The 26045-nt window shown below is 53.6% G+C and overlaps 1 protein-coding gene across 2 annotated transcripts in view; it reads right to left on the minus strand.

The window, feature by feature from the left end:
* Positions 1-22582, minus strand: part of RIPOR1 (RHO family interacting cell polarization regulator 1) — a 117599-nt gene extending 95017 nt beyond the window's left edge. The window contains exon 1 of one of the 2 annotated variants that reach the window (XM_077831002.1): positions 22435-22582. Coding sequence is in view for 1 of the 2 variants with exons in the window: in XM_077831000.1 (XP_077687126.1) it covers positions 17341-17356 (16 nt within the window). In the remaining variant the exon portion in view is untranslated. Of the gene's footprint in view, positions 1-17340; positions 17372-22434 lie in introns of those variants that run through there. The other variant, XM_077831000.1, reaches the window with a different exon arrangement.
* Between the last annotated feature and the right edge of the window lie 3463 nt (positions 22583-26045).

Consider the following 26045-nt stretch of genomic DNA (forward strand, 5'->3'; position numbering starts at 1 on the left):
CCCAGGGGCCCTGAGGCAAACCCCTATTTGGGCAGAAAGTGCTGGGAGGTTTGCAATGGCTGTGCAAGCAGACCTTAATCTTGCTGTTTTAAAGGGTCTTAAACTGCCTCAACTCAGCATCCTCCCTTCAGCCTGGATGGTGCTGCACCAGTGATCTCCTTCCCAGTCCTTCCTGCCTCAAGGGCTGCTGTGCTGGCTGCTGCCTCCTCTCTTGCATGCAATGTAGCCGCAGTGGATGAAAAGCTCTGTGGGGCTTGAAGCCTGTCTCTCTTTCCAACAGAATGATATTACCTCACCCACTGGATCTTCCTCTCTTGGTCACTATGCTACGGTGCAGCGCACCATACAGGGCCCTGGGTTAGTCCCATAGGGTTGCAGCTGGCTCCGTTGCATAAGGAGAGAGGCAGTGCATTGGGACCCTGGGCCTCACAGCAGAAGGGAGACGTTGGAAAATGAGCTGGGAAGAGGGTGATCAGCGCCCTGGCCCATTCTCGGGAAATGGACAAAATGATGATTTCATCAGCCTGCCTGCTGAGAGGCTGAGACCCAGCCACCCTCCGCCCACGCACTGCCCCACCAGCTCCCAGACATGCCCACTATCAGGTTTAAGGATCGTCCCAAAGGTGGTAGGTGGCTGAGTAGGGACTAAGGCCCAGATCCGCAGAAACATGTAGGCGCCGACCTCCCACTGACATTAATAGAGCTATGAGGATCTAGGACCAAGCTCAGCAGCTTCCGAGCAGAATGGGCATGATAGTCGGATTCACACTCACTCACTATCTGGGAAAGAACCACACTGGCCCCACCGGGATCACAGAAGCAAACACTGTGCCAGCATGATGCTCCAAGCAGGACCAAAAGTCAGACAGCATCTGTGCCACTCACACAGATCTCTAATGTCTCTCTAATGTGCTGGATATGGCTCCTTCAGAGCTAAGCGATGGGGCGCAAATATTCACCTGGAGCACATTGCTGTGTCTCATTTCCAGGGCTCCCCCCCGAAGACTGGTCCTTGGTGTGCAGCGATCACCAATCTCTCTAGCTCCCCCCCGCCCTGCTCCAGACGTAGCCTTCTCTCCCTGGCACAATGCCCTTAGCACCAATTCAGAGCTAGGGTGCAACCCCTGTTGGATTCTTTCCATGGGAACCCACAAGGGCCTGCAGGCCATGGGAAGGACAGTGGCTTTGCTTGCTCAGAGCCAGATCTTGTGTCCGAAGAAGCTCTGGGTAGCTTTCAGCACCCTTCATGCCTGTGTGTGCCGGGGGCAATTCTGCATGAAGAGCCCCTGTGAGTGCTCAGGACTGAGCCGTTGGATGGCAAGCCCATTACCCTCTGGCATAGCAGCATGGCCAAGGCCTCTCCTATGGATTTCTGGATAGCCCCTCATTAGGAGAATAGTTGAGCTATCAGGTACTGAAGGGGTTAAACTTTGCCCCAGGAAGCAGGATTGGTTGATGCATCAGAGGCCAGGTGGGAGTCCCAGAGCCTCCCACTCCCAAGAGGGTTAACACCCACAGGGGAAAGGGCTAGTCTGGACCGCAGGGGCGTAGCCATGGGTGGGCCCAAATCGGAGCCTCGGGCAGAGCCAATGTCCGAATGGCTGTGGATAAGGAAGAGCGGGTGGCTCTTGGCTGATGTGCGGAACACCATGGCCTCTGCCCAGCGCTACAAACTTCTCCTGGCTGACTGCCTGCCCCTGACCTGGCTCAAATCGTGCCTGCCCATGGGGCTTCAGGGATCGCCCCTCTCCCCGCCCCCAGCTCCCTGCACACAGGTCCCTTTTCTGCACCCAGCTACCCTGTTACACTCCTGACCCTGGCATTCAAATACATGATGCAATAATACATAACATGCAATATCAATTATCTGATGTCACATTAGACCCTTGGGCATTGCTTATCCATCATAAGTTGGGGCCCAGCCAACTTTCCACTCCTAGCTCTGCCACTGCCATGTAATATTTCCACCCTGGCATCTGCCTACCCCACCCTGCCTGCTGGCCATGGTTGGCTGCTGCCCCCAGACAGCAGGCAGGGGAAGGGCGGGTGATAAAACAAAGAAAGGAGAACTCAAGGTTGAAGGAAACAGGGCTCCCTGCTATTACTCACTGGGCCCAGGGCAGCTGCAGCCGCGGCCTCATTCCCTCCACTCACCCTGCCAAGGTCCTGTTCTGACTCTGGTTCACAGACTGGGGTCCTGCCCTGATCGCTCTTAAGACAGACCCTGTGCTGAACTCACTAGGGTCCATGGTCATGAGCCCCCGAGGGCCCCTAAACCCCCAGGAGCCCAGCAGACAGGCCACTTGACAGCAAGGCCAATATGGGCAGGAAGTGAAGTGATGTGCCTGAGGCCACATGGTCACAAATCAGGAGCCCCACTGCACTGGTCCCGCTGTTAATCCCACAACGTGACTCTCCAGTGACTTTCAGGGAAAAGCACCAATTGCAGGCGTGCAGCAGTGCCAGACAAGGTGTGCACCACTCGCACGCCTCCAGCACAAGCACGCAGTCTGTCGGTCTCCAGAGAAGGAGGGCTCCGCCCCACCCCCATCACGTGCTGCAGCTTTCAGGAGCCCACGCTGCGTGTGTGCGGATAATTATCATTCCCTCCTGCTGGGGCATGTGGCAGGATGAGTCACACGCTTCTCCTGTATCGCTGCTTTGCGATACAGCCAGTGTTTAGGGGGAAGGCACATGCAGCCACACAAGCCAGGCAGCTTCTTCCTCCCAGAAGACTCTTCCTGCTGTGGGGCAATTATAATAGTTACAGATGCAAAGCGACAACCTGATCTCGTTCCTTTTCCATCTTTCCCAGAAATGTTGGCAGAAGCACACGGGGTTCAGAGCTGGAGCTGCCCTTTTTCCCAGTCAGGAAGCTTTCTCTGCTTCCAATCCCTTTTAACAAGGCTCTAACCAAAGAGAAGCAAGAATCCAGATTATCCAGCTCTGTAGGCAGGGCATCCGGGGCTCTTCCTGTCCTTGAATAGCATATTCCTCTTTGATCAGAGGGAGCAGGCCTGGCCTAGGAAGCTAGAGACCAGTTCATCTAAGGTTCTAAAGTCCCCAAGATTGCCGATGGCTGCAGGGCTCTCCAGCAGACTGTAAATTGAAGACTAGCATGGAGATTCCCACTCAGATTAATGGAAGACACTCCAGCCACACCAAATGCATCAGATAGGTCTCCTGGATTTGATTGGCAGGGATGAAAGTCCAAGCCAGCAAAGAATATTCCTGCAAGCCACATGTTAAGGAGAAGTGGCTGAGATGCCAGCTGCTGGCACAGAAATCTGGTGCCAGCCTTTCACAGCTGATATGTATGAGCTAATGAAACCAGTGCTAGCAGTAAGTCAGACCCCATCAACAGAAACCCCATCGGCTTATCAGGTCACCTGGATCCTTGTGCCCACCTAGAACGGCTTCCGAGGACAGTCTCTTGGAGTGCTTCTTTGCTATTGGTTCTCTATTGCTCACAGTGCCTCCCCCAGCCATGCGGAGTGGGTGCTGTGCTCCCTCTCTGACAGCAGTTTGTTACCTTGAAACATTCCTCGGCTGGATTCTGTAGAGGTCAAAGTCTCTGGCCTGTTCTCCTGGGGGAATAAAGGAGACAGTGACCCCTACTGAGATCCAGAAGAAGCAGCCAGGTCACTCTGCCCACTCCCCTCCAACCCTATCTTTTAATTGTTTGTTTCTGCCCCTATCTGAGTCCAGGACTGAGGCCTGGAGAGACTCCGCTGATCCAGGTCCTCTGCCAAGAAAGATGTTTGATTTGAGCCTTCTGATGGGGGAACAGAAAACAAAGAGAAACTCTTTGGCGCACCCCCAGGAGGACACAGGCCTGTCAGCTGGGAGCGTGTCTGCTGAGAGCCAGCACAATAGCTCGCTGGCATATTGCAGGCCCTGGGACCGATCAATGTTCTAGGATGCTAGGCAGCGCCGACGGAGCTGGCTAAGCTTTAAAGGGTAACTTTATACTGCAATAATAAACAGGAGTGGTCACATTCCTCCCCAGTGTCACTCCACAGGCGCCCATGGAGCGACACCAGAGAGAAATTTGGCCCCAGGAGCTTGAGCTCAAGGGCCAGGCTCCGGTCTCTGAGCAGTGGGGTAAGATCGGGAGTGGCTACTTTGCAGTCAGTGGGGTGGAATCTGGCTGATGGACCCACGTCTTAGCGCTCAGTCATTTCTGTGCATGTGCGAGCGACACAGTCTGCTCTGTTTGCTTGTGCTGCTGTGACCAGTGCAGTGCAGACAGGTCCCCGCGGGCCTTCGGCCGGCAGCGTGCATCTGCGCTAAGGCTCGTGCAATGGTGCATTTGGTTAGGAAAGTAAAAACTGATACCTACAAATAAAAGTATAGGAGCCGGCCTTGTTGCTGGGACTCAGATAACTCTGGCTGTGCTGGGACTCAGAGCAGGGGCGGCTGCCTATGGAATAGGAGGACTTGTGGCACCTTAGAGACCAAGGTATGCATCCGATGAAGTGAGCTGTAGCTCACGAAAGCTCATGCTCAAATAAATTGGTTAGTCTCTAAGGTGCCACAAGTCCTCCTTTTCTTTTTGCAAAGACAGACTAACACGGCTGCTACTCTGAAACCTGCCTACGGAATGGGATGCACACACCCAATGGCTTCAAATAGCTTGACATGAGAAGCCAAGCTCTTCCTGGAGCATCTCCACTGGTAAGGGACAGTAGCTCAACTCAGCTGCACAGCTCTCCACGCCGACTGGCCTGTCGGGCAGATCCATTGGCCTCCCCTCCCACGATGATACGAGATCCCAGTGGTGGAGCTGGGGCTGAGCCTCAGACCCTTTCTCTTCAGTGAGTGGAGGCAGGCAGGGGACTCCCTCAAGAAACAGGGGGGAATGGAGCCTGGTCCAGCCCTTCCCAGATGGATGGACAGACCTTGAGCTGTAGGGCCTTGGAGAGTGAGGGAAGAAGGCTCTGGGCGCAGAGAAGTCCATCCATCAACAGCAAAGAGAGGCTTTCTGGGAACTCCAGAGCTCACATCTCTTCCCCCCCGCCCCAGCCAAACTGTCCAGCTGCAGGTTGGCGGAGGCTGCCAGCTCAGTGTGCAGCGGAGAGCTGACAGGAGCGGCTGGGGAGGACTTGCCAGGCAGACACCGCTAGCAAGGAACGGGCGAGTGACAGGCGAAGGCTGCCCCAGCCACAGCTCCTCTCAGCTCCGACCGCGCCAGCTGGGCCAGGCTCATCACCCGACAACAGGGGAAACACATGGGCCAGAGAGCCCCTGACCGTGGGAGGCGAATGGCTTTTGGCATCCCGGGCACTGCCCAGCAGGGCTCTCCAGCAGGCTAGCGCAGACCTCACCTGCCCTACCCCATGACACATTCCTGCCCTCCTCCCTCCTGGGGGAAACCCCCCGAGACGGTAGGTAATTTACCCTCCCCTAAGAACAGGCTGGCTAGGACGGGGCACACATTGGGTCGGGTCGGCAGGGGTTTCAGCATAAAGACCCCCCGAGAGGCCAGGCGCTGACTGGCTGGAATCCAGAAGCAGTCCAGCCACACAATAGCAGCTAGTGGCTTAGCCCCCCTCTCCCCCTGGCCTTTGGCTGCTCCGCCCCAAGTGGGGCCAGTGAAAGGGACTTGGGTGGGTCATGGAGCTGGTGACAAACCAAGGGCTTTGACACCAGGTGGCCAGTTCATCTCCAGCCCGGGGCAGCAGTGCCGGCGAATTAGCGACCGCTCTGTGCTCTGGCATCTCTCGGCAGCAAGCATCCCTGGCAATCAGCACCCACTGCTCCCACCCAGGCTTAGGCCAGTCCCAGCACAAGGCCAAGGAGCAAAACAGCTGGGGAGCCTGGGTCTCCACGCACGCCAGGGATGTCTCCCAGCTCAGAACTCTTGCACTGGTAGGGAAGCAATATTGCCCCTGACCACACGGTCTCAAGCAGGAGGTCGACCTCCCAGGCTTTCCACCCAGGGCTGATCCTGCAGCTTTGCATTGCTGCTGAGGTCTGCACAAGCAGCATGGAAATACTTGGGCTGGGAAGAAGCTACGTGTAGAATGGATCATGCATGTCCAATTGCCCTCCTGGCCTTTGAGGTGAAGGGCCCGCAGATTTCTCCACATTGGCAGAGAAATGCAGATTTGTTCCCTGGCTCCTCTCAGCCTCCCTCCCTTCTGGGATATCTCAAGTGGGCCCTGCCAGAGCATGCTCCTACCCACATCCCCTGGCCCTCCAGAAACCATCCCTGGGCTGCTGTCCTGTGAGGCCCCCAGCACTCCTGCCGAGTAGCCCACTCGTTTCCAAGCTGTGCCTAGAGACCATCTCTTGGTGCTCTATACCATGGATTGCCTCACCCTCACATCCCTGACCCCAAGCAGTGGAACGTGCTACCACCCCTGGAGAGTGAGGCACCTCGTGGGACAGCCCTGATTCACCTCCGGTCCCACGGCGATATTAGTTGGTGGCTCCTGCACAGAGCCGTGAGCACGGGCATGTGTCTGGGGCAGTTCACAGACACCTCTGATACACGCCTCTTCCGGGGGGAGCAGCCCCTGGGGCATGGCTAGCCGGATGCAGCCCCCTCTTCCAGCTCCTCCCACTGAGCCTCTGGCTGAACTTTCCCCCACACCTAGTCCTCTCCACAGGCACTGTCCGTGGCCATACAAAGTCAGGGGAATGCCTTAACAATCTCCTCCGGGCACTGGCCAAAATGGCCACCCACCAGCCCCAGATGAGGACACTCGCTGGGGAGATGCTATGCAACTGGGAGGCCTACTTCCATGCCCAGGATATCTCATGCATCCAGGCAGAGTGCTCTGGGCAGCATCCACAGACTACATGGCCTCTTTCGCCAAGCAGCAGGGGCATCCAGGGTTCTCTGCCCAGTGAGCCCCTCCGATTCCTTCATTTTAAACCTTGGACACCCCTGCCACTCCTGTTCCCATCTGAGCCTTCCTTGTCCCACAGAATCAGCTGGTTTTCTAGGCTCTGTGGCCCTTCCTCGCTGGAGGGCAGCCTTGTGTCCTCGGCCCATCCTCCCAGAATTCACACGGGCAGACCGAATGACTGAACACTACTACTAAAGGGACAGGTGAGGGGCATGCTCTGGGCCAGCATCTCCCAACTGAGCAGGCCAGTGGCTGCCGGTGCCCAGCCAAAGAAACTCATTCTCCTCAGACAAGTTTCCCTAGCAGTTAGGCTGCACTTTGAGCTCCGCCCCTGCAGGGAAGATGGATAGAGGTGTCCTTCGTACAGGGCTCAAGCCATGCATTGGCACCTGGTATTCCACTTGCTGGAGCCAACAGTCCATGCTGAGGTTTCCCAAGAAAACAGTTCAGAAAACTTGTATTTTTGCACTCAATCAACTAGCAGAGCTTAGGGAAGGTGCTTTCATCTCCCGCCTCCTTCCTGCTTCTGTTTGCTTTATCTACAAAGCGGCACTTAAACCTTCCACGGGCTTTGGACCTGGGCTTGACCCATCTATTTAGAGGTGCCAGGGCTCATCCCTGGCAAGCCCTAGCACAAATTAAGCACGGAGGGAGATCCCCTCATCCAGGCAGGCTAAGTACAGTTCTGCTGCCCTTTTCTCATACAATAAGGATAACAACATTTCATGACCCCACATTTAATACTTAAGTGATTTGTAACCCAACACCAGCCAAAATTGATCACTTGGGCAGCACAGCTCTGTCTGCCGGATACCTAGGTAGAGTAAGTGAGTTTGTGTAAATACAATCTGGTCCTGAAGCCTTTTCAGGCACCCCTGGCTCATCACTAGCTGTCAGAGGAGAGCTCATTCAAACCTTGCTTACAAATAATAATTTGAAATTATTAGGTAGGCCAATATAGCCGAAACAAATGTGCCACCATTGACAAAAATAACAGCTGTATGAGGAAGCTAGTCTTTGCTCAGACTTTTCATGCTCTCTCAGGTACAAGTATTTTCTCATACACTTTATCTGCTTTTAAAGTGTGTATTAATGTTTCAATTTCAATTCAAATTTTCAACCAATGACTAAATTGGCAACACTGCACGTAACTGGGGGGAGGGTGTTGGGAAAATTCAGGGGAGGTGTACACCCCCCCCGGGGGGGGGGGGCGGCATCTAGGGAAATCTCTGGAGCTGGCCAGAGAATTGGACTATGTTGTAGTGACTGCACACCAGAATGCTAGATTTGTGACCGGGAAACATATATAAACATACGTTTCCTAGTAGGCCAAGATTTTTAAAATGCATTATTTGCCAAGGTTCTTATCTCACATCATCGCTGTCTCAAGAGGTCATTATATGGGGAGTTTCTATACTAAACTTTTTTATTATTATACTTATTTTTTATGTAAGAACGGCCATATTGGGTCAGACCAATGGTCCATCTAGCTCTGTCATAAATATAAAGGGAAGGGTAACCACCTTACTGTATATAGTGCTATAAAATCCCTCCTGGCCAGAGGCAACCTCCTGTTACCTATAAACGGTTAAGAAGCTCAGCTAACCTGGCTGGCACCTGACCCAAAGGACCAATAAGGGGACAAGATACTTTCAAATCTTGGGGGGAGGCTTTTGTTGTGCTCTAAAGGAATTGGCGGCTGTGATTGCAGAGCCATTGGCCATTATCTTTGAAAACTCGTGGCGAACGGGGGAAGTCCCGGATGACTGGAAAAAGGGTAATGTAGTGCCAATCTTTAAAAAAGGGAAGAAGGAGGATCCTGGGAACTACAGGCCAGTCAGCCTCACTTCAGTCCCCGGAAAAATCATGGAGCAGGTCCTCAAAGAATCAATCCTGAAGCACTTACACGAGAGGAAAGTGATCAGGAACAGTCAGCATGGATTCACCAAGGAAAGGTCATGCCTGACTAATCTAATCGCCTTCTATGATGAGATTACTGGTTCTGTGGATGAAGGGAAAGCAGTGGATGTATTGTTTCTTGACTTTAGCAAAGCTTTTGACAGGGTCTTCCACAGTATTCTTGTCAGCAAGTTAAAGAAGTATGGGCTGGATGAATGCACTATAAGGTGGGTAGAAAGTTGGCTAGATTGTCGGGCTCAACGGGTAGCGATCAATGGCTCCACGTCTAGTTGGCAGCCGGTGTCAAGTGGAGTGCCCCAGGGGTCGGTCCTGGGGCCGGTTTTGTTCAATATCTTCATAAATGATCTGGAGGATGGTGTGGATTGCACTCTCAGCAAATTTGCGGATGATACTAAACTGGGAGGAGTGGTAGATACGCTGGAGGGGAGGGATAGGATACAGAGGGACCTAGACAAATTGGAGGATTGGGCCAAAAGAAATCTGATGAGGTTCAATAAGGATAAGTGCAGGGTCCTGCACTTAGGATGGAAGAACCCAATGCACAGCTACAGACTAGGGACCGAATGGCTAGGCAGCAGTTCTGCAGAAAAGGACCTAGGGGTGACAGTGGACGAGAAGCTGGATATGAGTCAGCAGTGTGCCCTTGTTGCCAAGAAGGCCAATGGCATTTTGGGATGTATAAGTAGGGGCATAGTGAGCAGATCGAGGGACGTGATCGTCCCCCTCTATTCGACATTGGTGAGGCCTCATCTGGAGTACTGTGTCCAGTTTTGGGCCCCATGCTACAAGAAGGATGTGGATAAATTGGAAAGAGTCCAGCGAAGGCAACAAAAATTATTAGGGGTCTGGAACACATGACTTATGAGGAGAGGCTGAGGGAACTGGGATTGTTTAGTCTGCAGAAGAGAAGAATGAGGGGGGATTTGATAGCTGCTTTCAACTACCTGAGAGGTGGTTCCAGAGAGGATGGTTCTAGACTATTCTCAGTGGTAGAAGAGGACAGGACAAGGAGTAATGGTCTCAAGTTGCAGTGGGGGAGGTTTAGGTTGGATATTAGGAAAAACTTTTTCACTAGGAGGGTGGTAAAACACTGGAATGCGTTACCTAGGGAGGTGGTAGAATCTCCTTCCTTAGAAGTTTTTAAGGTCAGGCTTGACAAAGCCCTGGCTGGGATGATTTAATTGGGGATTGGTCCTGCTTTTGAGCAGGGGGTTGGACTAGATGACCTCCTGAGGTCCCTTCGAACCCTGATATTCTATGATTCTATGATTCTTTGTTTACGTGGTTGTTCTCTCTTGGGACTGAGAGAGGCCAGACAGAAATCCATCTTCTCCAACCCATCCTAATCCAAGTCTCCAATATTGCAACCAGTAGAGGTGAGCCAAGCAAGGCGGATTAGTTTATCTTTTGGTTTATGTGAATTTTCCCTGTTTTAAGAGGGAGCTTTATTCCTATTTTCTGTGACTTTAAGGTTTGCCCAGAGGGGGATCCTCTGTGTTTTGAATCTGGATACCCTGTAAAGTATTTTCCATCCTGATTTTACAGAGATGATTTTTACCTTTCCTTTTTTTTAAATAAAATCCTTCTTTTAAGAACCTGACTGATTTTTCCATGGTTCCAAGATCCAGGGGTTTGGGTCTTTGATCATTTTGTAACCAATCGGTTCAGATATTATTCTCAAGCCTCCCCAGGAAAGGGGGTGTGTAAGGCTTGGGGGGATATTTTGGGGGAAGACGTCTCCAAGTGGGTTCTTTCCCTGTTCTTTGTTTAACATGTTTGGTGGTGGCAGCGTACCAGGCTTTAATCTAAGCTGATAGAAATAAGCTCAGGGGGCTTTCATGTGGGTCCCCACATCTGCACCCTAGAGTTCAGAGTGGGGAAGGAACCCTGACAAGCTCAGTATTCTGTCTTCCGATAGTGACTATTCCAGGAGCTTCAGAGGGAATGAACAGAACAGGGAATCATCGAGTGATCCATCCCGTTGTCCACTCCCAGCTTCTGGCAAACAGAGGCTAGGAACACTCAGAGCATGGTGTTGCATCCCTGCCCATCCTGACTAATAGCCATTGATGGACCTAACCTCCATGAACTTACCTAGTTCTTTTTTGAACCCTGGTATAATTTTGGCCTTCACAACATCCCTGGCAAAACGTTCCATGGGTGACTGTGTGTTGTGTGAAGAAATACTTCCTTTTGTTTGTTTTAAACTTGCTGCCTATTAATTTCATTAGGTGACCCCTGTTTCTTGTGTTATGTGAAGGGGTAAATAACACTTCCTGATTCACTTTCTCCACACCAGTCAAGATTTTATAAGCCTCTAGCATATCACCTCTTAGTAATTTCTTTTCCAAGCTGAAAAGTCCCAGTCTTTTTAATCTCTCCTCGTACGGAAGCCGTTCCACACCCCTCATCATTTTGGTTGCCCTTCTCTGTGCTTTTTCCGATTCCAGTATATCTTTTTTGAGATGGAGTGACCAGAACTGCCTGCAGTATTCAAGATGTGGGCATATCATGAATTTATATAGTAAAAGTGGAGGAACTTGGTTTGCCAGACTGATCAGCTAAGCCAATACTGACAACCTATATGAAAAGGCTGCAAAACACCATGCCTCTGGACTGCAACAACGTGCAAAAAGCCTTATAAGCCAGTCACTGTCAAAGCCAATTTTTGGAGAACTTAATGAGGCTGTTAAGAATGATGGAGATACAATTCAGTTTATACAACGAAGAGTCCTTGTGGCACCTTAGAGACAAACAAATTTATTTGGGCATAAGCTTTCGTGGGCTAAAACCCACTTCATCAGATGCATGGAGTGGAAAATACAGTAGAGAGGTATAAATACACAGCATTTATTGAAAAGATGGGAGCTGCCTTACCAAGTGTGGGGGGTCAGTGCTAACGAGCCAATTCAATTAAGTTAGAAGTGGGCTATTCTCAACAGTTGACAAGAAGGGGTGGAAATCACTTTTGTAGTGCTAATGAGGCCAATGTAATCAAGGTGGCCCATTTCAAACAGTTAACAAGAAGGTGTGAATATCAGCAGGGAGAAATTAGTTTTTGTAGTGACCCATCCACTCCCAGTCTTTATTCAGGCCTAATTAGATGATGTGCAGTTTGCAAATTAATTCCAAATCTACAGTTTCTCGTTGGAGTCTTTCTGAAGTTTTGTTGTTGAAGAATTGCCACTTTTAAGTCTGTTATTGAGTGTCCAGGGAGATTGAAGTGTTCTCCTACTGGTTTTTGAATGTTATAATTCTTGATGTCAGATTTGTGTCCATTTATTCTTTTGCATAGAGACTGTCCGGTTTGGCCAGTGTACATGGCAGAGGGGCATTGCTGGCACATGATGGCATATATCACATTGGTAGATGTGCAGGTGAACGAGCCCCTGATGGTGTGGCTGATGTGGTTAGGTCCTATGATGGTCCTATCTCGGGGCTTCTCCTTCTGCCCCACCACCCCCCATGAACATGATACAGTTCTGCAGTGACCTAGAATCCTACTTTCGACGTCTCCAGCTCAAGGAATATTTCCAACACACCACTGAACAGCATACTAACCCACAGAGGCCTTCCTACCAACGCTACGAAAAGAAGGATTCTGCGTGGACTCCTCCTGAAGGTTGAAACAACAGACTGGACTTCTACATAGAGTGCTTCTGCCAACGTGCACGGGCTGAAATAGTGGAAAAGCAGCATCACTTGCCCCATAACCTCAGCCATACAGAGCACAACGCCAGCCACAGCCTCAGAAATAACTCTAACATCATAATCAAAATGGCTGACAAAGGAGGTGCTGTTGTCATCATTAATAGGTTGGAATACGAACACGAGGCTGCTAGGCAACTCTCTGACACCACATTCTACAGGCCATTACTCTCTGATCCCACTGAGGGTTACCAAAAGAAACTACACCGTCTGCTCAAGAAACTCTCTGAAGAAGCACAGGAACAAATCTACACAGACACACCCCTAGAGCCCCAATCAGGGGTATTCTATCTGCTACCCAAGATCCATAAATCTGGAAATTCTGGACACGCCATTATCTCAGGCATTGGCACCCTGACAGCAGGATTGTCTGGCTATGTAGACTCCCTCCTCAGGCCTTACACTACCAGCACTCCCAGCTATCTTCGAGACACCTCTGACTTCCTGAGGAAACTACAATCCATCAGTGATCTTCCTGAAAACACCATCCTGGCCACTATGGATGTAGAAGCCCTCTACACCAACATTCCACACAAAGATGGACTACAAGCCGTCAGGAACAGTATCTCCGATAATGTCACGGCAAACCTGGTGGCTGAACTTTGTGACTTTGTCCTTACCCATAACTATTTCACATTTGGGGACAATGTATACCTTCAAATCAGCGGCACTGCTATCGGTACCCGCATGGCCCCATAGTATGCCAACATTTTTATGGCTGACTTAGAACAACGCTTCCTCAGCTCTCGTCCCCTAACGCCCCTACTCTGCTTGCGCTACATTGATGACATCTTCATCATTCAGACCCATGGAAAAGAAGCCCTTGAGGAATTCCACCATGATTTCAACAATTTCAATCCCACCATCAACCTCAGCCTGGACCAGTCCACACAAGAGGTCCACTTTCTAGACACTACAGTGCAAATAAGCAATGATCACATAAACACCACCCTATACCGGAAACCTACTGACCGCTATACTTACCTACATGCCTCCAGCTTCCATCCACACCACATCACACGATCCATTGTCTACAGCCAAGCTCTAAGATACAACCGCATTTGCTCCAACCCCTCAGACAGAGACAAACAGCTACAGGATCTCTATCAAATGTTCTTAAAACTACAGTACCCACCTGCTGAAGTGAAGAAACAGATTGACAGAGCCAGAAGGGCTGAAGACTATCGCCATTCTCTCTCTTGTAAATCTACTGTTGAAACCACTTGGGTCATTAAACAATGTCATCCAGGCTTTTGCTACAACAGGAGTAGATCTTTGTCTACCCTTGGAGCAATCCGAGAGCTATCCACTGAAAAGCGTACGGGAAGAAGCAAAGAATTCAGTCCAGAAGTTGACTAATGAAGGTATTTATATTGACTCCTTAAGTGAAGAGGACAAGAAGTGTTTGTTAAGCCAGCTGAAAAAGTACACAGACTTGATTCTTACAAATCTACAGTAGAAATTTCTGGATTCTACTCGACCTCTACGTAGCTTTTACAGATGCCTGTTCTATAAAACACCGACAGTTGAGTGGGGCGAGGCACTGCCAGCCATGGGGCTGCCATGTGCTCAGGACAGAGTAGAGAATTTTGAACACAGAGTGGAATATCATAGGACAAACAAATGAAGATTTGACTTCAACTTCTTTTTTATCGTCAGTAGTGGCTCAACCTGATCTTTGTGCTGTTTCCTGGGATGAAAGAAGTAGGAATTCATCTCTTGCGGCTCCCAGTCACAACAGCTACAGCCAAGCGTTCTTTCATCACTGAATAGAATTTTGTGTTTTGAAAGAAGTCGCCTTCTGCCTGATCATGAGCATAATCATGAAGGACTGGAAGTAATGGACACACAAGAAGACACCAAAATTACAGGAAGAAACCAAGAAGGTTGTAGCTATTGTACTCCTGTTCTTTTTGTAGTACAGGGAGTAGCCAACTTTAATTTTTGTGATGATTTTAAAACTTGAGTTAAATCTAATAAAATAGTCATGAAACATTTTTCAGTTTTTAATATGGTGCCATACAGCCCACCTTTGCCCTCACAGTCTCAACCCTTGTCGGCCCTCAACTGCCCTGAATAGTACACACACACACACACACACACACAATTTCAATTCCTGGGGAAAACACTGGCCAGCTCCAGGCAGCGAGCGATCAGAGCATTTCTGTGCTGAGATGACAGGCAGAAGACCTGGGCCTCAAGCAGGGCCTTGAGCTGCAGACCCCAGCCCCATATCTAGGGGGGAGGGATAGCTCAGTGGTTTGCGCATTGGCCTGCTAAACCCAGGGTTGTGAGTTCAATCCTTGAGAGGGCCATTTAGGGATCTGGGGAAAAAAATTGGGGATTGGTCCTGCTTTGAGCAAGGGGTTGGACTAGATGACCTCCTGAGGTCCCTTCCAACCCTGATATTCTATGAACCAGTCCCCTCTTTCCAAACCCAAACCCATTCTAATGTCTGAATATAAATCAGCAGGCAGCCACGTCCAAACAGCTTGTGCAGTACTGGTCGCCATGTCCCTGCAGGAGGTTCAGAGAAGGGTAACAAGTGTGATCAAGAGTCCAGAAAAGCTCTCCTATGAAGACAGGTTGAAGAGACTAGGATGGTTATCTAAGGCTTTGTCTACACTGCCGTGCCACTAAAAGGTGTGGAGTGTAGCTGCTGTTTGTTGGCGGGAGAGAGCTCTTCCGCCAACAAAAAACTTCCACCTCCCATGAGCGGCAGAGCGCTCCTGTCGACAAAGCGCTGTTCACATGGGTGTTTGTCAGTAAAACTTTTGTCGTTCGGGGCAGGGGGAGATTTAACACCCCTGAATGACAAAAGTTTTGCCGACGAAGTTCCAGTAAAGACAAAGCCTTAGAAATGAGAAGAAGGGCCACAATGGAATCCGAAAAATGCTGACTGGAATAGAGGAAGTAGATGGGGAGCAGCTATTCTCCCAGTCTCAGAACAAGGGTGTATCCAATGAAATTGAAAGGTAGGAAATTCAAACATCAATAAAAGGAAATCTCCCTGCCCTCAACACGTAATTAGCCAGTGGAACTCACTGCCACATGAAGTCATTGCAGCCAGGAACTTAACGAGAATCGAAATAGGACTGAGGCATTGATACAGCTAATACAACTAGCCAGGGTGATCATACGTAACGATGACAGAGGATATTGACCCTCCTGCTTCATGGCTTGAGCCAATCTCTGTCCACTTGAGATGAGGAGGGGTCCATGTGTGATGTGGATTATTCAGCATCTCCTATTGTGGGGTTTTTACACCTTCCCCTGCAGCAGCTGGTGCCAGTCCCAGCTGGAGATAGGATACTAGGCTGCACCCAGGATCTGACCCAGTCTGGCAGCTCCTATGTGCCTCATGCTCAGTGTATTTGCCCTGCCTGTCCCCTTGGCCAGGCCTCCTGTGACAGACTCCACGCTCTGCTCCAGCTGGGACATTGTCTGTGCCCCCTGAGGGAGCTCTCCTGCCATTCCTCTTGCCCCCTCTTAAGCCCCACAGGGGGGCACTCCTGGGCCCCTAGGAAAGCCTGGTCCTCCTCTCAGTGTAGCTGGAGCCTGGACTGTGACCAGTCAGAGCCAGAAACTCAGCAGGCAGGGTGCCAGCAACGGCTGCCAAGTCTAGCGGTTCAGAGCAATGTGGCATGGTGACATCACAAACCACAGCTGGGCCCGAGAGGCCCGAGCACCCCCCCACAAGCCCAGAAAGTGCGGGGGAAAGCTGACAGCTCCAGCCACCTCCAGCTCTGAGCCGAAGGCTCCACTCCCCACTGGCTTTTGACACCCCACCTGGGGTCTCGTGAGTGATCCCTCCCAGCCATGCAACCGCTGCCTGGGCCTGAAAGACCCCTGCCTACCCAGAGATGGCAGGGGAGCCAGAGAGACAGGTGGGTTCTGCCCTGGTGCGTGCTGCACCAAGCACGGTGCAAAGAGCAGGAGCTCGGTCGGCAGGGCCTGGGGCAGTCAGCCAGCAAGAGAGCCCTGCCCAGAGATCCTGGCAGGCAGGATCCCCTTGGGCTCGGGATGCGGGAGACCAGCTGTGGCTGGCACGTCCCTGCACAGTCTTATCTTGAACCAGCAGCTGCACCCCTGCCATCTGGCTGGGGGAGGGGAGCAGGAGGGAGAAGAAACCGCAGAGGTTGGTGTATGTCTGCGAGGGGTCAGTGCGGGAGAAGATGGTGCTGAAACCCAGTGTACCCAGCTGGGCCCAGAGACGGGGCCTGGCCTGGAATGGAGCCAGGGTGAAGGGTTGGGCCTGAGAGAAGTGCCCAGAGACGCTGGGAAAGGACAGTCCTAGCCCCTGCATTGCTCACGCTGCCGGTGATCACACACTCTGGGGGTGGCGGGGGGCAGGAGACAGTCCCATGATCCTCTTGCTCTGTTTGTAGTTCATGCGGGGTTAATAAACGACCAACAGCTGCGATAAGCATGGTCCATGCAGCAGGGCAGGTTTTGAGATGGCCCCACGCCCAAGAGGAGAAGGTGCCTAGACAGGGCGACACCAGGGCTCGGAGCAGCCTATGGGGTTGTGACAACCCGCTGAAACGTCTCTCGGTCAGTTGTCCCATCAATGGGGCTGCAACAGGCAGCGCAGCCAGGGAGCCATTCGCCGCACAGCGGGCCGCCACCGTACCATACTCAGGCAATCTCTGCTCCTTGCCTGCTTGGCCCGAGGCAGAGCTCCCTGTGCCTGGCTGGGGGGCATCACGCAGGCAGCACAGGGACCCAGGAGCAGCCGTCGGGGTGGCGGTCTGGCTCTAGGTCTGCAAGCACGTGGGCTGCACTCCCTTGGGCTGCCTCCCAGGTCAGCTCTGTTAGCTAGAGACCCCCACTGGTCCGACTCCTGTGTCCCTACCTGTGTTTGCTGTCATGTCCTGCTTTCGCCAGCACCATGCAAACGGAGAGCCTTCCTCTGCCACCCACTCCACGGGCCAGGGACTTCTTCAAACAGCCACCTAGGAGAGAAGCCAGTGGGGAAAAGCCATACGCAGCACCAGGAGTAAAGAGAGAGACAGCAGAGATGGCATCATGCCACAGAGTGCCCCAGTGCCAAGTTAAGCTGAGACTCCAGTAAACATGATACCTGTTTTGTATGTAACCACTCTGTGCCCACCATTATCCCAAGGTGCCATCTCTGAAGTCTTAGCACTGATTACTTTCACTATAGCCCATCTCAATGCTGGCATCCTGGGTAGGGTGACCAGATGTCCTGATTTTATACGGACAGTCCCGATATTTGGGGCTTTTTCTTATATAGGCTCCTATTACCCCCCACCCCCTACCCCGATTTTTCACACTTGCTGTCTGGTTACCCTAAGCCTGGGGCCGAGCTCAGCTGAGCCAAAGAAACTGGAACAGCGCACAATGTGCTGGGGGGCCATCGCAGCTGGGAGCTTCTGTGAGCGGCCAGTGGGTCAGGGCTGGACACTGCAGGAGGCTCGGGGGGCATGGCAGAGCATGGGCTGGCGTTGCCCAGTGGAGGCTGTTGGGTGCAAACAGGCTGGTGGTGTCAGGAGCTGAAACAGCAAGTCTTCCTCGCACTGGAGGTGGGGCAGGGGAGTAAACAAGGCGACTCTCCACCATCCACCAGGATGGCCAAATTGCCGGGGCCCGTGCTTTGAGAGAAGTCTGTGTCCATGTCCTCATCCCCACGCTGCCATCGCCTCCTTGCCTGCTTCTGCAGGTTCTGATTCTGCAGGTACCACACGATAACGTGCGAGGTGTTTACAATGCTCATAACTGCCGCGGTGAGCTGAGCGGGCTCCATGCTTGCCGTGGTCTGGCGTCTGCAGGAGAGCAGAGTGCCAGCAGAAGTGGTCATTCAGTGATGATGGTTTGCAGACCTACTGCACCGTCCGCTGCCAGGACACAACAGCTGAGCGGGCTGCACGCTCAAAGCCGTTTTATGGCGAGACAAGAGCAGCCGAGCGGAGTGGCCACGGAAGCGGCCCTGCGAGACCACTGGGAGAGCAGAGTGGCCGCGGAAGCGGTGGCTGACAACCTGTGAGGTGGATTCATGAGAGCAGAGTGGCAGCGGAAGAGGGAGCCCATGAGAGACAACATGGAGAAATTTGCTATCGAGACAAGAGCACGAGCAGGAGGGCAGAGTGGCAGCGGAAGCTGCTGTTCGATGACTATAGTTAGCATCCTACTGCACCGGCTGCTGAAAGCAGTATGGGGCCCGCACGGAAAAAAGGCGCGAAATGATTGTCTGCTGTTGCTTTCACGGAGGGAGGGGCAACTGACGACATGTACCCAAAACCACCCGCGACAATGTTTTAGCCCCATCAGGCGTTGGGAGCTCAACGCAGAATTCCAATGGGCGGCGGAGACTGCGGGAACTATGGGATAGCTCCCCACAGTGCAACGCTCCCAAAGTCGACGCTAGCCTCGGTACTGTGGACGCACTCTGCCGACTTAACGCGCTTAGTGGGGACGCACGCAATCGACTGTGTAAAATCGTTTTCTAAAAATCGACTTCTATAAATTCGACCTAATTTTGTAGTGTAGACATGCCCTAAGAGGAGAGCTACAGCTCTGTGCACTGCAAACTGCCCATGTTCATTGCAAAGGCATGTTCACTCTGGAGCCTAATGACACCCAACATTTAAGTTCACTGGCTACTGTTTTACAAAGAACAACCAGCTGCTCTGGGGCAGTGGGAGCCATCAGAATGGGGGGCACATCAGATACCATGGAGAGGGGACACCCAAGTTACGGTCTCTTGGTTACCCAGGGAAGGCCATGAACACAGACCCTCTTATTCTGCAGCCCTCCGAGACAGGGGTCGGCCACCGTGGGGGAGAGACCAGGGAGCCCCGGGGGGCACAATGGGTATGGAGGAAGGTGTGGAGAGTTTGCAGAGAGAAACCCAGCGTGGTGGGTGGGGTGCCTGTGGGGTGGCCACAAGCCCTGGAGTGACTCACTCAACTGTCCTTTGCTGAACGCTCACACAACATGCAGACGAAGCTACTCAGGATGTGAACCGAAGCCACAGGCACCTTCCCGAGGAGTATTTCGAGTCTCGGTGAACACGAACATAGCCAAGGAAGCACCAGGCTAGAGGCTCTGGCAGCTGGAAGAAAACTGCCCTGACACAGGGGAGGGGGTTCCTCATGGCTTGGCAAAGCAGCAGCCCTGAGCCAGGTGGGTTTTCAGCCATTGGCTGGCCAAGCCTGGGCAGAGCCAGGCTCATGTACCATTGATGTCCCTCTGGTGACGAGGCAGCCAGCGTGAGTGGGGAAAATGGCCCTTCACCCTGGGAAGAGTCACGACCTCCCCGGCAGGTGGGGCAGCACATTTGCCTTGGTGTAAGTGCAGTCTCGGAGCTCCACACTGGGCCAGGCCACGGCTGCAGGGGGTTGGAGGGTTTGTACACAGGACTTTGGGGAGCAGTGAATTGCGAGGGCAGGTCCAGCAAGGAGCTGGCGTGGTAGATTCTGCTCAAGCGCAAGCTGCCCTCTGGGTGATGGAAAGAAGCCTCCAGCCCAAGTGTCCTTGGCTGTGCTGTGCCAGGCTTCGCCCCGGCAGCAGGAAGCGGCCGGGAGCTGGCAGTGGCAGGACAGCAGGGCTCAGGCTGGGGAAACAGCCCCCTACCCCTTCCCTGACACCACAACTAGCTGGAAGATCCTGCAGCTGCTCCCCCGGCAGGACCCTCACAATGGAGGAGGGACGTTCCCTCACTCCCAAGCAGATGGGCAAAGGCACGCGCCAGCCACTCAGACACCGGGTACCGTGCCCGCAGATCAGCCCCGCAGCTGCCCCCCTCAGCCCTGCATTCCCAGCTGGAACTTCCCAGTCCCCACCTCTCTCCTTGTGCGCTGGGTCCTTCCTCGTTGCCTCTCCACCCTCCTTTGCCATTCACCCCATAGATCCTGCCACAGCCAGCTCCCCCCGCCAGCCCTTTATCCACCAAACTCTCCATCCCTTCCCACCTCTCGAAAGGAGGGGCAGGAATGCATACGCTCCTCCTCGCCCAAAGATCCCCCCCATGGGCACCTACCTGGGCCCCTCTCTCCAGTGCCCATAGGAGAAGCGAGGGCACCTCCAGCACCTGAGCAACTCCACTGCACCCTCTCCCCACCCCGGCTGCCCCCGAACGCTCAGCAGACGAAGCTGTCCCACGTGGGCGTGAGCAGCTGGTGTTTGGCCTAGAGAGAGGATGGCCACAGTGCTGAGGGACCCTAAGACAACTGTTCCTCTAAAGGACCTGTTTATCCAGAAGCTGCGTCCCTGGCCCCAATTAAGCAGACTCTGATGCTGACGAAAGGCAGTTCCGAGGGGCCCGGCACGGGTTGCTTGCTCTTACGGCCCCAGCACGGACGAGAAGGTGCGTACGCCAGCAGGGACAGGAAAGTTTGGAATTGTACAGGGGCTGCTAAGGGAAACCAGTCTAGCTTGTCACGGTTTCGTTTTTCTCTGAAAGGCGAAGGCACCTGAATGGACTCTTCCAAAATGCAATTTTTCTTGTTTGCGATTTATCCAAGAAGCGTCAGGAAGGTGAAATCTGTCCTGGTGTTGCTGGAGGTTTCCCCGACGGCCCAGGTATCTGAGAAATGTCTGAGCCCTGAACAGAAGGGGCCAGCGTTTTGCAATTCCCCTCCAAAGAGGGCTTTTCTCTCAGCTATTTATTAGGCATTTGAGTTAAATAGGTGTAAACAAAGCAATCCGGGTGTTTGAAACCGTCTGCTAAGAAACGCTGCCCCACGCAGTTCGAGGTCAGCTCTGGGGGTCTGGGATGTCCTCATCCTCCCAGGGCTCCAGAGAGTCCTCCAGGGTCAGCAGGGGAGATGAGACCTGAATGTCTAATGCAAGAGAGCAGAAAAAAGCAGCACAGAAAGCCTTCCCCGCCGCCTGTCCCCACGCCTCTGGGAAAGGCAAGAGCCCCATTGTTCTCCTTTGCAGGTTGCTTTCTGGGCTGCGGGCTGCAGGTTGCCTTTAAGAGGCTGGGCCTGCCCAACTGAGAAGGCGCCCGTTCCCCACATGGCCCCGACTTCTCCTGGCCCCTCTTCGGAGCAGCTCTGCTCAGGGGACACGCTGCAGCAGCTGGCGGGGCAGGGGTGCCCTGGGGAGGGGATGCCCAGGCGGCCTCTGCTCAGGGGTGGGCTCAGAGCCCCGCCACTTCTCTCACGTGCTGGGTGAGCTCCCTCGAGTGCCCGCATTGCGCCGCCCCCTCCCCGGGAGCAGCGCCCGGCGGCGCCGCCCGTGGGCGGCCAGGGAGCGGACACCAGGCGGCCCCGCAGCCCGGGCCGGGCGGGCTGAGCCTCGGGCCGAGCGGGGCATCCCGGAGCTGCCGAGCGACTTCCTCTGGCGAACAATAACCGCGCAACGCCCCGAGGGGCCGCCCGTGGGCCCCCTGGGCCGGGCCGTGACCGCATGACCCCGGCCCGGCCAGCGGCCACAGAGGCAGGAGGAAGCCGCCGGCACATTGTCCGCGGTCCCCACCCTGCCCCTCACAACCAGGGCAGCCACCGACATCAAGACGCGTTTCCTCCCGAGCAGCAGGGCGCAGCGCCCCCGCCGGGGCCTGGCACTGCCGGGCCTGGCACTGCCGGGGCCCCCGAGCAGCCCAGGGGTCAGCTGGCCCTGTCGTGCGCCCCCGCCTTCCCCAGCACCCGCCAGCAGCCCTGCCGGGTGACAAGACGGCGCCTTCCTGGGAGAGCCCTTAGCGGGAGCCTGGGGAAACCCTGCTGCTGGAGGAGCCCCCAGAGCAGGGGAGATGGCGCAGCCAGAGGCTGCTGGGTGCTCACCGCGTCCCGGCTGCAAAGGGTCGTGCCCCAGGGAAAGGCTCGGCAGGTTTCCAAGTGACAAGGGGACTCCCAAATCAGAACTCACACCCCGCCGCAGCCACTTCGAATTGCACCAACCATGGCTTGGCCCTGGAGCGTGAGGGAGTCTCGGTGCTTTCAGGTCACTGGGACCATAGACAAGAAGTCACGGACGGACTCACCAATCCCAGGGGCTCCAGGAGCTGGACATGCCACTTCTTCCAAAACTCAGGCAGCTGCGACCCCCTCAGAGCAGCTGCCTTTGCTCCCTGCGGCTCCTTCCCCGGCCAACCCTCAGCTTGCAGCCAGCTGCTTTACCAGGAGCTGCCCGAGCCGCCCCCTCCCCGGCCAAGCTGGGCTGGTTTGAAGAGCTGCCTTAAGCAGGGGACACTTAGGTCCTGCCTCCCATTAACTGCTCCACCTCCCACAGAGCAGCTTCAGCAGCCCCACCTTAAAGGGCCAGCACCTTCCTTTCTCTGTCCCCCTCGCCTTCTTGCTCCCAGTCCTTTTGCTGGGTGTGTCAGGGCCCCCTGAGCAAGAGCTGCTGGTCCCTGCAAGGCTCTGCAAACCCTCCACAGCTGTAGGGTCACCCCTCCGACCTGGAGAACATGAGCAAAGCAGGCTCACCCAGCCACCCCCAGGAAATACCCTCCCTGGCCTCCTGCTAAGAAGCTCACCTCCATGAGTTAACAGAGGGGCTTTAAACGCGGGCCAGGGCTCGGCCCCCAGCTGCAGTAAAGTACAGTTCTACCTTGAGAAGTGACTCTGTAGAAATAGCTCCTGTCTCATCTCACCAGCTCCCTGCGTGTCTCACAGTCAGAGCCACCAACTCGACTAAGAGACAGGTCCGCCACTTGTTACTCCTGTGGGCCCTGCCATGGGGGAAGGAGCTGGAGCCTGTACCCATGGGCCCTGCCATGGGGGAGGGAGCTGGAGCCTGTCCCTGTGGGCCCTGCCATGGGGGACTGAGTCAGAGTCTGTTCCCATGTTCCCTGCGGGGCCGGCCTGGTCACAGGGGAGGTAGCCAGAGTCTGTTCCTGTGGGCCCTGTGGTACCGGTCCAGCCACAGGGGAGGGAGCTGGAGTCTGTTCCTGTGGGCCCTGGGGGGCTGGCCTGGTCACAGGGGTGGTAGCATGCCCTATGAAGGGCCAATTGGAACAACTCTGGTTTTAGGGGTAATCATGTATCTGGTTTTAGGGCATAAACACTTGCCAGAGGAGACCAAGAGAGACTTGTGCCCAGCACTGCTCAGCTAGCCAGGTGCAGTATGAGTGCTTTCATCTCTGCTCAGGCAGCCCCACTGGCTAACCTCAGCCTCCCAGGCTTGGCTTCCGCCCACAGGTTGGGTTGTTGAGTGGGAGGGCTAGTTTAGTGGTTCAAGCATTGGCCTCCTAAACCCAGGGTTGTGAGTTCAGCCCTTGAGGGGGCCATTTAGGCATCTGGGCCAAAAATTGGGGATTGATCCTGCTTTGAACAGGGGGTTGGACTAGATGACCTCCTGAGGTCCCTTCCAACCCTGATATTCTATGATTGTTTTATGCCTGGCCAAAGTCAGTTCAGTTGCTTACGGACATGAAAAAAACTGAACCACTGAGTTAGCCTCCTGGCTAGAAGCAAATCCACCAACTTCCATGGCCCAGTGGTCTGATCGGAGATGACTGGTCCTGTGGATGGTGACCCAGTCCCGCATTGATTCAGTATCACTGTTCCTGGAACTCCCCAAAGTGTCTGTATTTCACACAGTGCCTGTGTGACCTGTACATCACAACAGTATGTCAGTCTATGGTTCCCTGTGCCCTGGCCACTCATAGTATCCAGCACGTCTGGGCTAGGACAAGGGGTCATGGTTAAACAGTGTTAGCTCACCCATTTTAACAAACATGGTTCATATTGGCCAGGAGGACAGTCATAGCTGACTCTGAATCCACTCCAGCAGCACTGGTTTGGTGGGGGTGGCTGTCCGGGTATGGACGTATGGCTAGGTTGGAAGAACGAATTGCAAAGTGCATTTCCCAAGGACTAGGCAGCCAGTGATCACATGGGCACCAGAGGTTCTGGTGGTGCAGTAAGACTGGCAATGGCAGACACAGACTGCTCATCCAGCTAGCCCGTCTCAGGGACCCAGCTACAGATCAGTCCGGCTGGTGGTCCATCAGCAAGGAGGCCCTGTCCCTTTGGGAGCTGCCATGATGAGGGTGAATGTAGACATGGTTTAATACCTTTCACACCTTGTTCCTTGTCACTGCCCCCTAACATGCTTTACTGACAATAATGAATTGTAGAACCCCCCCAATGCACAGATGGGGAACCCGAGGCAACAACCAGGGAAAAGACCTGCCACGTTCCCATAGTGGATCCGTGGCAGAGCCTGGAAGAGAATCTAGGTCTCCTGACTCCTAGTCTTCCCCCGACGACCAACCCCCTCCATCTTCCTTGCTAACCTGGAGCTTTTCAGCCTTCACTCTCTCTTTCTCAGGACATGTCCCACGGTTCACTATTTTGCCCCCTCACCCATTGTGTATCCTCTGAGTGTTTAGCTAGGGCTGTGCATCAGGCAGACATCTTCAGCATGCCCTATTCACAATGACTCCCAGGCCTTCTTCTGAGCTCCCTGTCATTTCAGAGCCCAGCAGTGTGTGGGAAAAGGTCAGACTATTTCCATGTGTTTTCTCTTGTTATATTCCGAGCCTCTTCAAGATCTCAGCTAGAACAGCAGGACTGCCATAAACATACCGGCCTCTCTTTCATCTCTGCTCCACGGGGCATGGAATTGCCATCCACAACGGCAAACATTTTTATTTTCTGGGGAGTCGTCCTCAGTCCAGATGTGCACATTATGGGCTGGACAACCCCCTGATCTGAACCGCACCCACCTTTACACTTCGGATTAGCAATGCCCCAGGAAAGCCCTGCCTGTAGCTGATAAAGTTGGGACCAGCAGCTACCATGTTCCTAAGATTTCAAAGCACGTCTTCTGTGCACTGTGCTGGCTCTTGTCCTGTGTCTCAAGGAGCTGTTCGGGTGGGGAGCTCATGGGCAGACGTGGGGACGGAAAGGAAACCTTTCACATGTTTTGAGGCATTCTCAGAAGGAGCTAAACTTCCTGGGGGCTTTCCAGGCTGATCTGACCCTGGTGGCTTTGCTCCTCACTGGAGCACTTGCCCATGCTCCTCTCAGAACAAATCTGGGCCAGGCTGTTTTAACCCCAGAGGAGCAGGGATATCTCAAGTAGTCTGGCTACTGCCTATCCATGGTGAGCAAATCCCTCCCACGCTGCTCTGGTGCAAATGCCTTCAACCAGGCAAAACCACCTGCTCTGAACCACCCTGGGGCTGCAGGCATGGCGCAGCCTCCCATGGAGAGCTTTCCATTCACAGGCCCCATGTCACACAGCATGGGACGGGACATCACACACCACAGCAGTGGCAGAGGCAGGACTAGAACATTATGCTGGAAATGGCCCACCAAGATTACCATGCACATTGTAGGGAGAGTGGTCACTTTGGATGAGCTATTACCAGCAGGAGAGTGAGTTTGTGTGTGTATGGGGGTGGGGGGGTGAGAAAACCTGGATTTGTGCTGGAAATGGCCCACCTTGATTACCATGCACATTGTAGGGAGAGTGGTCACTTTGGATGAGCTATTACCAGCAGGAGAGTGAGTTTGTGTGTGTGGTTTTTGGAGGGGGGTGAGGGGGTGAGAGAACCTGGATTTGTGCAGGAAATGGCCCACCTTGATTATCATACACATTGTGAAGAGAGTTGTCACTTTGGATGGGCTATTACCAGCAGGA

The sequence above is a fragment of the Eretmochelys imbricata genome, chromosome 12 (assembly GCF_965152235.1).
Source record: "Eretmochelys imbricata isolate rEreImb1 chromosome 12, rEreImb1.hap1, whole genome shotgun sequence".
NCBI classification, from domain to species: domain Eukaryota; kingdom Metazoa; phylum Chordata; order Testudines; family Cheloniidae; genus Eretmochelys; species Eretmochelys imbricata.